Below are 16663 nucleotides of genomic sequence, written 5' to 3'. Positions count from 1 at the left end.
CACTTTGTTTAGGAGCAGCCCACTGCTGAGCATCTGGGAAGCACAGGAGACATTAATCACTGGAAACTGTAATTTTTGTTATCAGTCTAACACTGATCAAAAGGGAAGCCTGTCTCCACCGCTGACCTGTGAAACGTCCCAATTATACTCTTTGGAAATGACCGGGGCACTTAACTCCCGCACTGAGCAAATGATGGCGATCCATCACGTCTGAATAACAACAAGCCACGGACCTGAAAATTATTTCTGTACAGAATCTGCCAGGAATTTATGAAAGGTGGAGAGCAGCCCAAGGTTTCAGGGCATTACGGTTCTCAGCCAGTGCAGCGTGTATCACACACTAAACAGAATTTATGTGTTTTAATTTTCTAAAAGGTAGATGTGGACCGGGTGCTACAATGCATAACATATAATGCCAGATTTTAAATATGGGGGTCATTTTCAAAAAATATTATGCTTATTGTTCGCACCCTTGAATTTCATCGGGGACTTTTATCAAATTTTCATTTCCTAAAAAATATTCAACTGCTCAGCTAACTATTAGGAATTATACCTTCTTTCTCTCCAAATAATGGTTCATTTCTGTGATTAAATTTGGAGCCCTGGGTTCCCCTTTGTTCTTAAATTAGCGCTGATGGAGGCTGCCCTGGTCCTGGTGAGCATCTCCCTCTGTAACAGCGGCCAGGTCCGTGGGTGGATCTTCCTTCACCTCTGAGCAAGCCCCAAGCCTTCCTCCTGGGCAAGAGCCCACCACAGCCACTATTTCCATATTTCAGCTTGAAACCATTGAGGCCGTGGTAGCCCCTCAAACCACAGCAACTCAGCATTGAGGGACTTCACTGCTGATACTAAATGGAAGGCTGAAAGCTGCTGTTTTCAGGGTTCAATTCACACGGGATAAACTCTCATGTCTGAAACCCACAGACCCACAGTGCGGTCACCTCCAACATCTGCTGCTGGGCACGCTGAACACCAGGGACAGGCAGGGATGCTGAAGATGGGGAAGCTGTGAGCCCAGGAAGCTGTGTGGCTATTCACGGGCCTGTTCCGAGGACACGAACAGCGTGGTCACCAGGGACAGAGCTCCCCAAGGCCTCGAAGCGCACGGAGCCCAAAGGGAGGGTGAGGCCCCGCACGAAGCACCCCTTCCACACATGGTCCCACATGCCTCCAGTTCACCTCTAAGAAAATCATCAAGTGGTGACAGGCAAGAGCCACTCGCCCTCAAGGTGAGGGACAGAGGAGCCGGGGGCCAGCACCATGGGTCTGCAGGCCCTGCTGAGGGGCTGGGCACCGGTGCTGGGGGGCTCTGGACGAGCAAGAATCCAGGAAAGGAGATCATACACCCTATGTGGTGCTGGGGCTGGAGATGTCTACAAAATGAGGTTAGGTTTGGAAAAGATTCTCAAGAGCAGTCTGCTTTTACCCCGACCTGGCAGCTGACTTTCCTGTGATAAAGCAGGGGCATGGGAGGCACAGGTCACCCGCAGGCCGTTCCCTCCCAAGGAGGCTGTGACCTGTGCCCACACCTTCCCTAATGGGCCAAGTCCCCTGCAGGGCATTGGAAGCCTCCCGAGGCTGGTCCGCAGTGCAGGAGCTACAGGAGCTATAGACCCCTCGACATGGAGAGCCAAGACCACCCATGCACAGGGCGCCTCCAAAGGAACTCCGGCCGCCGCGGGGAGGCGGGCAGGAGCACTCCAGCCTCTGCTGGCTTCATACAAATGGATTCTCACCCACGCTTAAAAGGATTTAGAAAAATAAGCCTCCACGATCATAATTAAACAAGCAATAAAATGGCTAAAATATACAATGCAATCAGCTCACAGAAGTAGGGTGGCGAGGTTACTAATTACTTGAGAAGGAAAGGAAGAGGAAAGGCCGTGTGAAGGGGCAGGTGCGTCCGCCACACGCAGGCTGGGAGGTACAGCTGGGGCCATTAAATAAATTTTGTACGATCTAATTAACTTGGTACGCGGTCTCAATTACTTTTCACCCAAGAAATCACTTTTGTTCAATTTTATGTGTGTCTGTTTCCCTTTTTATAAAAAAAAAAAAAAAAATGATGTAAGGCCTCGTCAGACAAGTGAGTTCCAAACTGCATTTGTCTTTCAGCGCCTTGATGGCTATGCGTTTAAAAACCCATTCTATCTTATAAACTAAAAATTAAACGTGCTCAGCTGTGATGGTCGTCATTGCATCTGCTATTTATATGCTAATGCCCTCCCTGGAAGGCCGTGCAAATTGCCCGGCCAGGCCAATATCTCATGTGCATCTCCGGCTGCCAGGGACGCACCTTGAGAGGATGGAGGGCGGCGCGGTGCAGGGCTGACCACAGTGAGCGTGCGGGAAGGGCACCTGGCGGGCAGCACTGTCGGGGCCGAGCGGAACCTGCTGGACACAGACACAGCACCACAGGCGCATCCTCACCTCCGAAACGAGAGCCTGGAGGTTCTGCTGAAGCAAATCGTTGCTTTCTAGAATGACTGGTTCTTTACTATAAAATCTACGCTCATCAATACGCTCTTACAAGAATATCACAAAACACAGTGCTGTGGGCCTCTTCCCATTCTCGTCTAACCCAGATCACTCCCAGGAATGAGGCTCAGACAGACCTGCCCTTGGGAGCTGCCAGCCAGCATGATGGGCCTCGGGCCGCTTCCTGAAGTCCCAGCTGCAGGGGCCAGGACCACAGCACCACAGGCCTGGGGGCCTTCTTGGGTGTGAGAGGAGGAGGCCTCAGGTTCACAGGATGCCTGGAGGTCGATTCCAGAACTAGGCTAGGGGCAAAATTTCTGCTGGGTCCCCGGAGCCGCCTGCCAGATGGAGACACACATCTGTCGACCAGATGTGGGCCGGGGGTCCTGGGTCTGTGTTGCCCTCCAGATGGATGGAGCTGGGCCAGGGCGGCCTCTTCTCCTGGGGCAGCCAAACTGGTGTTTGCCCCTGGGTCCCACATAGGACGTTCTGAGCAGAGGTTGTGGGCCTGGTTCTTACTGAGCAGGAGCACTGTGTGCGGTGCTCAGGAAGCTGGTTGAGGCATCAGGGGTCACGCGGACTTTATGTAAACGCCCCCTTCAGTGGAGAGCGGAATGACTTCTTAGAACGTCTGGCGCCTCCAAATCTAGTAGCTCCTGCCCCCAAGCTCTGCGGAGAAAGCTAACTCTGGGCTTGGGAAAATGAAAGCTGCCTGTGTCCTTGCTCCCGCGCTCTGGTGAGTCACACACACACTCGGCTCACGGGGGCGGGAAAGGATCCTGTTTCAGCCTGACCGTCTCAGGGAAGGAGAGTGCAGCCAGGGCCCACAGGGGCCAGAACGCCAGCCTCTGGGAAGCGGGCACCAGCCTCTGGGTGCGGCCACCGCGTGGGTTCGTCAGGCAGCCCTCAGGCGCACTCCCATTCATCAGGAGGCCAGGCCTGGACAAGGACGCCGGGGCCCACACAGCTTCTCCCAGGCTCAGCTTCCGTGTCTATAAAATGGGGTGGAAAACCAATCGACCACACAGGGCTGCTTTAAAATGAAAGGGGTAACAGCATGGGGAGGTGTTTCAAGGAGCGCTGGGCTTGTCTGGCAAGTGCCCTCTGTTTTGCAGACAGGTACTGAGGGACGGTGAAAGCCCGAGAGACAGGTCTGTGCCACCAGTGTGGGAGGGAGGCCTGGCACGAGGCCCTAGCTGGGCCTAAGATGTTCTCCCCATGTTCCCCGTGCTGACTCCAGAGAACCTGTGTATCTGCGCCCCCGCCCCCGTGGGCAGCCCTCGGGATGCGGCGGCACACGCGGAGGCTTGGCCTTCGGCGTGATGGAGAGGCCCCATCACCCAGGAAGGTTGTTTCCCGGCCCTACGGCGGTACGAGGTTTCCCGACGGCGCTGATTTAGGTCCCTCCTCCCCTGCCTGTGCCTGGTGGGTCCACATTTCATTCCTGGGTTTTCAGTTTCTGTCCCTTTCATCTCCCGGAAGTCAGACACTCCCATGGCTCCAGAGCATCACAGAAAACTTTCCCTCATGCACAGCAGGGAAAGGAGGTGGGGCCTCGATCCCAGGGGCTGACAGGGTCCCCAGGAGGCTGTCAGCTGCATCCCGGAGCCCACTAAACATCAGAGGGCAGAATGCTTCTGGCATCTAACTCCAAAGATCAGAGCTTTGGTGGTGAGGCCGGTGGAGGAGGCAGGCAGGCGGCCGACAGAGAAAGAAAACCAGAGTCGGGGGGATGACTCTGGTTCTGTGGGCAATGGAGGACGCATCCACGGCCAAACCCATGTGGCTGCCACATCAGACTCAACATCGGCGAGAACAAAAACAAACCCGTATCTTTCAGCCATGGAAACAAGTAACCCGGTAACTAGCAGAAGGAAAGAGAGAGCCACGCTGACGGTACTAAAGAGAACGATGCTTAAGATGAGTTTCTGACTCACTGGCTGATAGGAAATTAATATTTTGTTAATTACACAATACAAAGTAATTGGTGATCTGATCTGAGCTATGTAATCTGGCAGCAAGCAATGTGAAATTTCCCGAGGATTTTTATCAGCTCAGTGAATGACACAGCCATGGATGATCACACCGGCCCTACAGCGCAGCAAGGCTAGACGCTCAATCTACCAAATTACGCTGCACATCGATCCAGGAGATTCACCCTCGGCCTGCTCCCAGACGGAAGCCACACAGAGGCACTCCAAATGCACAGCACACATATTCAAACCAGCGTATTTTCTGAAGACGGAACATCTGTCCCCAGACAGAAGCCACACAGAGGCACTCCAAATGCACAGCACACATATTCAAACCCGCTTAAGTATTTTCTGAAGACAGAACATCTGTGTCAAAAGGAAAACAGTATTACGTAGAAACCAAGTGGGAAATGTTAAAAAGGAAAGACATGGTGTCTGCTCCCGGGTGGCTGCCCGAGGAGAGCCTCAGCACGAGCACCGGCCGGAGACATCACAGGACAGGCTGGGCCTTCCGGGGCTGGGCTCCTGCCTCCTGCCTGCAGCTAGCAGCGTTCCATGTTCCCATCTCCTACACATTTGTTGGAAGTTCTAAAAATATTTAAATCAGGCTTGATTGAATTAGCGTGCCCTGTTCTACACACGGAGTTAACGATGCCAATCCCGAGCTAAATAGGGAGACACGGAGGAAAGTGATTTAAACCCTCTGTAAATTTTGTTCGAAAATTAACGAGGAGCACCTCGTTCATAATTTCCAATTAAAACGGCTCTAATTAACATCCACGTTCGCCAGCCAGCCCCACCTGCCGCACACACGCCACTCGGACGCAGCAGCCGCGTGGAGCCAGGAGCTAGATGGGCAGACACTGCAGTGGCGCCACGGCATCTATTCTGGGAAGCATCGCTCACCTGAGCCAGGCGAGCCCGCCAATCACTTCATCTCCAGGCAGCTCCTCGCACTCCAGCTGCCGCAAGCAAAATCTCCAAGGACTTCAGAGCGGTGCTTTAAAAAAAAACCAGTTTGCGGAGAAGAGTCTAGAAAGTGTCCATTCAACTGACAAAGGAGCAGCGTGGCGCCTCCCTTCCCACCGGAGCTGTGACATCCTCAATCCAGCCTCACAGGCCCTGCTGCCCTTGCACACTCACCAGCTCTGAAGCACAGCTGGGGCACATCTGCTGGCCGGACCATGTGGTCAAAGGGGGCGAGGGGCCCTCCAAGCACCATCAGTCCTGGCCGCAGACACCCCCCGCCCAGTGCCACCACTCAGAACTCGAGAGGACGCATACAGATGGGTCAGGAGTGGGCCCCCGGCCAGCAGGAGTGAGGAAGGACAGTGGGATGGCAGCAGGCCCCGGGCGCTGGGTCAGGGTGGCTGCCTGTGTGCCATGGAGGGACAGTGCTGGCGGCTCCACCATGTGGGGTGTGAGACGCTCATGTCAGAGTCACTCAGAAGCTCAGAGACAGCTAACAGTGTCAGCGGGGTCCCCGGGACCTGGTGGGTGGGAGCAGCAGCTGCTGGGGGTCCTTCAGGCGGCCGTGCCCTGCCCAGTACCCTCCTGCATGGCCCGGCCCACACCTGTGTTATGGGCCCTGGCCCCCACAGACCACGCCCTGAATATAGCACCCCTGAGCAGCCCTGTGGCAGGAGGGGCTAGTGCTGCCTCTAGGAGGGCACGGCCAGCAGGAGCCCGCAGCCTGCAGAGGTCTGGGAGGCCAGCACTCCTGAGCCCACACAGGGCAGGGGCCAGGCTGAGCTGAACACTCATGAAGAGCACACAGGGTCCCTGGCACACAGGGGGAGTCTGCATCCACCAGGGTGAGGTGGAGCTGTGGGTGCAAGTCAGCCATGGCCGGGAGCCTGCAGGCCTCGCTGGTACTGCGGCCGCGCTGAATTAGAGTCCTGACTCAGGGAGCGGCAGCTCCTCATCCTCACCCAAGCAGGCCGAGCTGCCAGCAGCCCTGGAGGCTGCCCAGACTCATTTCCACCAGCCAGCCCCACTTGGGGGCCATCCCAGATGCTGTGGAGCTGTGAGATGCAGGCAGGGGTAGGACCAGGCATTCCAGAAGGTTCCACTGCCAGAACCTCAGGCCAAGGAGAGCCACCTGGCTGCCCCAGCCCCAGCACTGCTGCTGGTACTAAAGGACTTTGCCAGCTGGAGGGGCCCAGGCCTGATGAGACCAGACCACGCCACCCATCAGCACCCCTCTGCTCTGTGGACCCTCACCAATAAGCCAGCTACTCCAGGGGTTGCCACTGCCAGGCAAAGGCCCACCGGCCACCTTCAGACAAAACTGTCTGCAGACTGCAGAAGTCGTGCCAGGTGAGTCCAGGGCGGCAGGTGCACCGGTGCAGTGCCTGGTGCAGGGTCTCGGTGTGAGGCTCCAGCAAGCCTTGCCCGTGCCGTGGAGACCAGGCAGTGACCCTGAAAGGGCCTCAATGTGAGCCACAGGGAAGCGCCCGTGAGCCCAGCCAGCAGCCCCTACGCAGCCCACTAGGCAACAGTGACAGGGGCTGGCATAGGGGCCCGGTCCTGCGGCTGCCATCCTGTGGGCCCAAGTGCGCTGGGCATGGGCAGTGGGCTCACCCTGATCCTGACGTGCTGACGGCACTCACCATCTTCCTCCCAAGCCTAGACCAGCATCCTTTCGCATTGCAAAAGGTATACTTTCGTCACAACTCACAAAAGTATTTCCTCATGGAGCAAGGTGTTGACCAGCACCCACAAACGCAGCCACACACGAGCGGCGAGGCCAGTGGGCTCCCACGTGACTATAAATTCTCCGGGAGTCAGTTTCAGACTTGAAGGAGAAAAGCAAGCTCGCCCTCTGCTGGCCCCCGGGGGGGGCTGCACACCACCATGTCGGGGACGCGGGGCCACTGACCTGGGGAAAACGACAGGCTCAGCACTTAATTGAAAGGAGCTTCCCCACCCTCCAACTTCCAAGGCCCCGCACGTCTGCTGCTGTGGAACCCAACCTCTTCCTCAGCGAGGAGCCCAGTGTCACTTCCACCCCAAAGCTTTCCTTAAAGTGGGGACAGCCAAAAGGCCACCATCTCCTAGGCCAGGGCTGGGTCTGGGGTCCGAACTCAGGGGTGTTGGGGTTCAGGGCTTGGGTTCCTGAAGGGAGAGGTGCCTGAGAGACAGCACTGCTGTGCGAGCCCAGGGTGGCCGCGGTGTGCCTCCAGTCCTAAGGCCCGACTGTGCTGGGTGCTGCCGAGGACGTCTGCAGCACCGAGGCACCGAGGCCCAGATTTCCATTCCATGCTCAGCCAGTTCAAGGCCCCCAGCACAGCAGTGTGCTTGGCACTCCCACCCTCGAATGGCTCCGACACACCCAATGCGATGGTCTCTGCTCCCAGCTTCACCCCACCAGAGGCACCCCATACCTCCCTCCAGCCTCCAGCCCCTCATGGCGGCCCTGCCCCCTTCTAACCCCGTGCTCCCTGCTCAGGGAAGAGTAGCGCCCCCATGACCCTCCCACAACCCTCGCAAGGCCCAGCAGACAGTAACCTAAGTCTCCACCCCAAGTGGGCACCGGTGCCCGCGCTGACCCTCCTGGCCGTCTGTGGGCTTGCCAAGGGTCTCTCTTCTGGCAGATACAGTGCCTGCCAGGACATGCACCACACTGCTGATGACTCCCTAGAAGGAGTCACGGGGGGACGGCCTGACTGGTGGCTTCCCGGAGGCGCGCGCAGCACTCAGCACTTCTGCTCAGCTACCATACACGGCAGCCGGGCAGCACCCGAGAGCTGCACTGTCCCCTCTGCTATGGCGATGACCCTGGGTTCACAGGAAACCCTTGCTGGGGAGGCAGGTCCTGCTGAGGCTGAGTGGGCTTGGGGTGTGGCTGGGGTCTGCCAGGCCCACAGGCCCAGGGCACAACCCCTCACAGCTTCTCCTCCCCCACTGAGGCCTCTGGGACCCCTTCCCGCTCGCCGCCTGCCCACTCACCCTGCGCCTTTGCCCTCCCTCAGGCTCGATGTCCAGCTCCTTGTATTTTCTCAGTATGAGCTCCAATTCCGCCTTCAGGTCAATGGCATGCTTTAAACATCCACCGTGGGTCCCGACGCGGGTGAAGCGCTGCGAAACGGGGGTGTAAACAGCTCAGGGGCTGGCCGGGCAGGCCCTGGGAAGCTGTCCTGCTGGGAGGCACATGCCAGGTCCACTGGCCCGGGGGGGTCCCTGGCACACCTGGGATGCAGAGGACAAAGCTGCAGGTGAGAGACAGAGCCCTCGCGGGTCAGGGGCCATTCAGTCACCGGGCCACAGTCCCCCCAAGAAAGGGACCCCCCATGCATGGCACTCTGCACACGTCCCTCCACCCACAGGTCCCAGGTTCGAGGCTCACTTGGATCCATGAGCACACAGTCGGCAAGAACTTGTTCCGGATGAGTTTGAGTGTGTCGCGGGCGGCGTGGACAAGAGCAAGGTTGTCCTCGTTCTCCTGCACCTTCAGGCCCTCTGGGGAGAAGCACACAGAGGTCACAAAAGGGCGCCAGGCAGCGTCTCCCACAGGCCCCGGAGAGGCAGACCATGCAATGAAGGCTGCTGTAGCCTGAGGGGAACCTGCCAGACACCCATGCCTGCCCCCGGGAATCCCAAACCTGATGCTGTGAGAAGGAAGTGTTTTATGATCTTGGAAAAGAACATTGTGGCTTAACACCAAAGCCTCCCCTCACACGCAGCTCCACTGCCTGTGTCTCAATCTCCTTGGCTGCAGCCATCCCATCTGGAGGGGTGAGACCACCCACAGCCTCTTCTACTCACCGCCCCCACACGCTGGGCACAGAACCTTCCCCTCCACAGCCCACCCCACAGGATAGGGCCCCTCCAGCCCAGCATCACCAGCCCCCACCCAACCTGGCCTCTCCTCCGCTGGACACCCCAACTCCAGTTCTGCCCTGCCGTGGCTTCCCCCGGTGTGGCACCCTCAGTGTCCGGTGCAGGGCAGAGCTCTATGCAGGCAAGGACAGCCCAGGCTGGCAGCAGCGGTGTCCACCCCACACAGGCCTGCAGCCTCACTGCTGAGGCACCTCTGGGCAGCTGAGACCCGAGGATCAGTTCTCCCAGCAGCTTCCCAGCCCAGCTGCTTCCTGGCCCTGGTGAAGGGACACCTGCTGTGCCTGCTTCCAAAAAAGCAGGTTCCTCAAAGAGAGCGATTTGAAGCCATGCACATACCCAAAGGGCCCCAGCCTCCACTCACACCCCACGGGGGCAGCAGGGGGCTTGGGAGGAAGCTGGGGCTGGCGGGTCGGGGACGGCTATGTCTCTGCAATCCTCACCCACACAGGCTGCAGTGCTAAGGCTGCCCGTGGCCATTTCTGGAACACATTTTCCTCCCAGCAAGGGCCGGTGCTACCCGACCCCTCATGGCAACACGGGACCCTGACAGGCCTGTGAGCTGGCGGGATGCCCACACAGCCTGCCCAGGGATCCGGTCACTTGGAAGTCAGACCTGTGCTCCCTCATCCTTCGAGGACCGCAACAGCCTCGAGACCCCACCTCACCCCAATCCTGCGGGTCCTTGCTCTGCCCACAGCCTCGCTGAGGTGGGGGCTGCCATGAGCTCTTAGAAGTGTCCCTGTGGCCACAGAGGCCTGGCATGGGTTGGGGGAGCCCAGTGCAGACACCACACAGAAAGGAAAAACCTGGTGGTGACCCCTGGCCTAGCTCCCCAGGGGAGGGCCCTGCATTCCCAGGCTCCTGGGCCGGGTGCCAGTGAGGGAGGGGCCTACCCGGGAGCTGGGGCAGGGAAGCGCCACAAAGACTCCGGGAAGGCAGTTACCTGAGCAGAGCTCCACGTCCAGTGTGTACTTGTGCGAACCCAGCCCATGGCTCCGCACAAACTCCTCGAGGTCGCTGTCCTCGTCCTCATCTGAGGGGTCACCTGTGGCTGTCTGGGATGGCTGTGCCCCGCCGCCCGCTCTGGGGTGGCCTGCAGAGGCAAGCAGGTCTCTACTGCAGCAGGGCTGCTCCCCGTCCCGGGGGTCGGGGGTGCCAGACCGGCAAGGGCCCACCTGGCCCGCACAGGAGTGAAGGGCATCGGACGTGCCGGAAGCCATGCCAAGGGATTCCGTCTCCGGGTTCAGGTCAAAGTCAAAAGGCACCAGCAGCCTAAAGCAGCTCTCTACCTCCGTCAGACAGGATTCAATTTCTCCAGACATTTCTGCCAGAAGATCAAGACACCTGTTTGCTGCGCCATGTGGAGCAAAAGCACCAGCCCACTCAAAACCACACCCAGAGGCCCACTCCCCGCAGGGTGTCACTTTTCAGCACCAGGTGGAATGCAGTGGTGAAATCCCAGCTCACCCCAGCCTCGACCTTCCAGGCTCAGGTAGTCCAGCCGCCTCAGCCTCCTGATTAGCTGGGACTACAGACACATGATACCATGCTCAGCTAACTTTAGCGTCTTGCTATGTTGCCCAGGCTGGCTTTAAACTCCTGGACTCAAGCGACCCACCCGCCCAGGCCTCCCAAAGTGCTGGGATAACAGGCGTGAGTCACTGTGCCCTGTCGTGCACTTTTTAACTGCTTACTAAAGCTCCCAGCTCAGCAGCTGGGCCTGCAAGGCCACCTCTCTGTACCTCTGGGTAGCCAGCACGAGTGCGCAGGGGAGGTCAGCCCGCCCGCACTTCCCAGGACGCGGCTGCATCTCTTTCCTAGGGCAACAAAACAGCCTCGTTCATGCCACACCTCCCGGGTCGGAGCAGCTTTCCTCCTGGCAGCCGCCTCATTGTCTGGGCACCCAGCTGCCTGCCTTGCGAGCTCCCCTGAGGCCTGCGTTTCCAGTGGCCTGTGGCAGGGCCCACACCTGGGACCACAGTCTGTCAGGAGAAGGATCTGGGGTACATGTAGTCCGAAGACACAGGGCCGTACCTCCGCCCACATCAGGAGGTGTCTCAGGAGGGCCGTGGCACCCCCTCCTCACACTCTCGTGGTGCCCCTCACAAGAAAGGCTGACTGCCGAGAAGCAAACGGTGAAGTTTTGGGGAAGGGGCTGGCAAGGGCAAGGCAGTCACAAAATAAACAGGTGGCAGGGCCTTCAGCCAGGCTGGGGCTCAGACCACTGCCCACAGGCACACCTGTTTGTCCGCGCAGCAAATGGGCGTGGGTGAACGTGACCACCAGAGGGCGCGGGAGAGGCATGGACGGCCTGGGAGGCCAATGGCTGAGAATGCCCTCCGGCCCGACCTAGCCTGTCTCAAAACCTGGGTTCCTTGCGGCTGGGGCCCTGGGACCAGGAGGATGAACGGCTGGACCACGGGCAACCCCCAGAGGCGTGGGCCCCTCCCTCTGTCCTGGGCACTTGCCTTGCATCTCCCTCTCTGCCTGGCTGGCTCTTTCTTGATAAATTTTATCCAAGTGCTTCTGCTTCTCCTCTTCTCTCTTCCTTTCTGCCAGACTCCGAGCATTCGTGTCTTGAAAATCCACCTGAGCAATTGAAAATAAAGACTAGGGGCCGGGTGCGGTGGCTCACGCTTGTCATCCCAGCACCTTGGGAGGCCGAGGCGGGCAGACCACAAGGTCAGGAGATTGAGACCATCCTGGCTAACATGGTGAAACCCCGTCTCTACTAAAAATACAAAAAAAAATTAGCCAGGCGTGGTGGCGGGCGCCTGTAGTCCCAGCTACTCAGGAGACTGAGGCAGGAGAATGGTGTGAACCCGGGAGGCGGAGCTTGCAGTGAGCCAAGATCGCGCCACTGCACTCCAGCCTGGGCGACAGAGTGAAACTCAGTCTCAAAAAAAAAAAAAAAAGAAAGAAAATAAAGACTAGGGCTGGCCCGGCACGGTGGCTCATGCCTGTCATCCCAGCACTTTGGGAAGCCAAGGCGGGCGGATCACGAGGTCAGGAGTTCGAGACCAGCCTGACCAACATGGTGAAACCCCATCTCTACTAAAATACAAAACTTAGGCCGGGCGCGGTGGCTCATGCCTGTAATCCCAGCACTTTCGGAGGCCGAGGGGGATGGATGATGAGGTCAGGAGATCAAGACCATCCTGGCTAACACGGTGAAACCCCGTCTCTACTAAAAATACAAAAAAAAATTAGCCGGGCATGGTAGCGGATGCTTGTAGTCCCAGCTACTCGGGAGGCTGAGGCAGGAGAATGGCGTGAATCCGGGAGGTGGAGCTTGCAGTGAGCTGAGATTGTGCCACTGCACTCCAGCCTGAGCGACAGAGCAAGACTCCATCTTAAAAACAAAAAATAGCCAGGCGTGGTGGCGTGCACCTGTAGTCCCAGCTACTTGGGAGGCTGAGGCAGGAGGATCACTTGGACCAGGGAGGCGGAGGTTGCAGTGAGCCGAGACCGCGCCACTGCACTCTAGCCTGGGTGACAGACCAAGACCCTGTCTCAAAAACAACATCAACAACAACAACAAAAAAAACTAGAGCTATCTATACAGAATGTGAGGAAGATAAAGCTCAAGTAGGCCTAACAAAAGACACAGCACCCATGTGTGGCCAGAGCCCCATGCGCCTGTAAGTTCACAGTGGTTTTTTTTTTTTTTTTTTTTTTTTTTTTAAGAGACAGGGGTCTTGCTGTGTTACCCAGGCTGGACTCAAACTCCCAGGACCAGGTGATCCACCAGCCTCGGCTTCCAGAGTCAGTGGGACTGTGGGTGTGCACCCTCACACCTAGCTGTTCACAGTGCATTACAACAAAACACAATGCACATCTCTCTGCTGTCTGAGCCCGGGAAAGCCAGCACGTCTGCCAACTTAAAAGAGGTAACGAGACTTCTCACCCCAAGTACCTCACAGGTAGGAGAGCAGTGTGCTTGTTCCATTAGCAGGCAGAGGCTGCTGACTGGACCCCAGGAGTCTGAAACAACCCCTGAGCATGAATCCTGGGAGACAGGGCACTCCAAGGGCACACAGGGAAGCCAGCAGGGCTGGGTCATTGCACCAGGGAGCCCTGAGCCTCCGTGGCAGGTGGGGTAAGGGGCACGGTAGGGTCTGGGCAATGAGGCTGGGTTCAGGCCACAGCGGCAGATCCTGGTGGGTTTCATCATGCCAGGCACCAGCCAGAGCCCACAGTAGGGTCCGGGTGGAGCCTTAAAGTGCAAGGTTGGGACAGGTCCCAGAGTCCAGGGGCCACTGTCATAGAAAACGCTGCATCTGAGAAGTTGGATTTGGCTTTTCTTTTGTCTCCTACACATACGTAAAAAATGACGCATGCAGCCTCAGCTCCACCCACACATAAAGCTTATGCTCTTCCTCTCAGAGCTGCACCGCCCCTCTCAAGGAGGCCGTGACCCCAGATGCAGTCCTCTTTCCCACACCCCACAGATGGTCTGGCAGCCTGGGTGTTCAGGCAAGGCCAAGCAGGCCCCTGCGTGCTAGGGTTCAACAGGAGGCACATCTTCACCCTGGTACCGTCTGCCTTCCTCACGTCAGGTAACCAGAGTCTCGGAAAAAATGGGCCAGGCCCACTTACCTTTTTGTTGTGTCTTAAGAAGTGGTAGCCCAAGGCAAGCTTCTTGTAGGCCTCCCCGAACTTCGCATTCCACCCTTCCACGGCCCGGGTGGTCGCCTGCCTCAGCCTCTGTGCCGCCTCCCTGGGGGGCGGCAGGGGCTGTGCGGGGTCCGTGCCCAGTGTGAGCTCCAGGAACTCCTGGAAGTTGGAAACAACCAGCATCCGGAACTGGTGAGACCTGACGAAGAGTTCCTCCACGATCTGGAAGGCTGAGAGGCGGATCTCGGCGTGCTCCTGGGTCAGCTGTGCTATCAGCAGGCGGTAGGCGCGGCTCAGCTGCTCCTCTGAAGACCTGGGGATGCGAGCTGGCCTCACCCAACTGCCCGACACGCAGAGGATGGGCGGGGGGAGACTCTCTGTGCAGGGATGCTGTAGGCACGTGTGGCAAGGACCACCACTGCCTTCCCATCTTCATTCTCTCCTTTTCTAGAGCAGGGTCTGCAAACTATTGCCCAAGGGCCACATCTAGCTCCCCAGCCCCTGCCTGTTTCTGTGTGGCCCACAAGCCAAGAATGTCGAAACAAACAAAAAATACTTGGTGAAATGTGAACATTATATAGACTTCAAATGTCGGTGTTCATTCGCAAAGTTTCACTGGAACGTGGCCCATCTATCCACCTACATCATCTACAGCTGTGTTCACAGCAGAGCCATTACAGCAAAGCCTGAAACAAACCATCCAGCTCTTTAAACACACGTTACCTAGTGCAACACACAGGGCCCGACACAAACGCCCACCGCCCGGCACAAACCGCACACCGCCCGGCACAACGCACACCGCCCAGCACGCACACTGTTCAGCTGGGTGCCTCCTGCTGCAGGAAGGAAGGGAAGGCCTAGAGCTCGGGACATCTCCTAGCCCCTCCTGAATGCTCCTATTCCCAGCTCCTGGCCCCACATAAACCATTGCGAATTGGATTTCCTGGCGCAGGCCGCAAAACCTGACCTGAAATTTTCTACCAAAATGTCAACACTCCATCACTCTATAAACAATCTATAAGTTGCCGTTTTACAAACGCAGGATACAGGATAATCAGTGTCCTCGACTTATGCTCCACCCTCCGAGGTGAAGTTTTGCTTCCCCCAGGAATCCCTGGGTGCCTGAGGGTGACGGCAGAGATCCCGGCCGGCGTTTTCCTCGGAGGAAGTGAACAGAAGTGGACATACCCTAAAGGCGATGGACCAACTCGCCCATCAGCAAGCTCTATTCTCTCCCTTCGAAAAGTCCAACAGCAAAGAAAAAGATGCACGTTTCTCTCTGAATCACATATTTGCACTCAAGAACTCCTACATGATGTGCTTCAGCCCACACAAACGGGAATGAAGAGAAGCACCAACCGCAGAGCAGTGGGGTCCCCAACGCCACACGCCCCGACCCCAGAACATAACCACCCGTCAGAGCTGGGTACTGCAGAGCCCTGAGAAAATGTCCTGGGCGTGTCCCTCGGGTGGTTCTCTCCCAGGTGGGGGCAGGAGGGCATGGCCTTGTGTGTGTCCTGGGCTCAGTGGGCCAGTTACTGTGAGTTACTGAACCCTAAGACATACTTGCAAATTTTCTTCAGTTCCTTCATTTTCTCAGGATTTAGTCGGGGTTCTCCTGAAGTTGTGAGCTCTTCTACCAACTTCGAAAGTTTCTGATCCATATCTAGAAATAAGTAAGGCAGAGATGCTAAATCACCATCTGTATTTTATAGCTCTCGGTGTTATTAACCTGTTTACTGGGCTCCACTATAAACCGAAAGCTCCGGGAGGACCCTGAGGCTGGGGTCCATCTGTGGGTGCCTCTCTAGGAAATATGTGTGTCCAGCAAGGCCTTTACGGCGGTGATTACAGTTTTAAAAGTGAACCTTAAACTCGGGACCTCTACAATCCCATGTGTGTGGGACGCTGCATTGAGGGCCGTGCGTTAAAGGAACAAGTGGCACTGTCCGAATCATCAGCTTTTCCCCAACGTAACTGTTGCTGTTTCCCTTATTCACTCAGATTCCGCAGAGCCGCCTCCAGCAAGGCTGCAGAGGCTAAGAGGAGCCAAGAAATTCTGAGACCAATGAAAGTCGCGTCCGGAGACCAGGGGTGGCCCTAATGGAGGCAGCCTGCCCGGAGGCCCAGGGTCGAGCACCGCGACGTGCCTGGTGGGATGAGGCGAGAGCCTGCGGCACCGCCAGGGAAAGGCCGAAGGACCCGGAAGGAAGCGCCAGGCGAGGCCGGGGCGGAGGCTGGGGAGCTGCGCCCTACTCGGGGAAAGAAGGGGCCCGGCAGGGCCACGCGAGGCTTGGACCGCGGGGTCGCCCTCGCACAGCGGCTGCACCGGGCGGGTGCGCCGGCTTCGACGGTGCACGGGGGCTGCGGCCTGTCACTCGGCCCAGGACCCGCCCTCCGGCCCCGCCGCCGGCGCTCTCGGACACACGTGACACGCCCCAGCCGCAGGTCTCTGCCCGGCGCCCGCAGAGCCGCGGGTGCCGAACCGGCGCGACCCCCGCCCGGCAGCGTAACCACAGCCCCACCTACCGCTGACGCGGCCGCTCGCCTCGCCCCGCCCCTTCCGGCGGGGGGACCGCCCCTCCTGTCAGGTGCCCAACACCTCTACAGCCATTGGCTGGCCCTGGGCCGGACGCATCAGGAGCTGGGGTCACCACGGCGACGACTGCACCTACCGCTCGACGCGGCCTTTCTCGCCGTTGCCCCACCCTTTCCGGTGAAGGCCCCGCCTCCTATCACGTGCCCTGAGCTCG

The 16663-nt window shown here is 58.0% G+C and overlaps 1 protein-coding gene across 3 annotated transcripts in view; it reads right to left on the bottom strand.

Annotated features, from left to right (window-relative positions):
* Positions 1–16625, bottom strand: part of UVSSA (UV stimulated scaffold protein A) — a 46897-nt gene extending 30272 nt beyond the window's left edge. The window contains exons 1-7 of one of the 3 annotated variants that reach the window (XM_054484496.2): positions 16440–16625; positions 15477–15576; positions 13893–14223; positions 11762–11882; positions 10237–10617; positions 8800–8912; positions 8403–8531 (exon numbers count right to left, since the gene is read on the bottom strand). In XM_054484496.2, coding sequence (XP_054340471.1) covers positions 8403–8531; positions 8800–8912; positions 10237–10617; positions 11762–11882; positions 13893–14223; positions 15477–15574 — 1173 coding nt within the window. In that variant the 5' untranslated portion in view covers positions 15575–15576; positions 16440–16625. Of the gene's footprint in view, positions 1–8402; positions 8532–8799; positions 8913–10236; positions 10618–11761; positions 11883–13892; positions 14224–15476; positions 15577–15888 lie in introns of all 3 variants that reach the window. The other 2 variants (XM_063663466.1, XM_054484497.2) reach the window with 2 other exon arrangements.
* Positions 16626–16663: the final 38 nt, after the last annotated feature.

This window comes from Pongo pygmaeus, chromosome 3, assembly GCF_028885625.2.
Source record: "Pongo pygmaeus isolate AG05252 chromosome 3, NHGRI_mPonPyg2-v2.0_pri, whole genome shotgun sequence".
NCBI classification, from domain to species: domain Eukaryota; kingdom Metazoa; phylum Chordata; class Mammalia; order Primates; family Hominidae; genus Pongo; species Pongo pygmaeus.
Note: the sequence above shows the minus strand (reverse complement) of the source record. Positions and strands in the feature narration are given on the sequence as shown.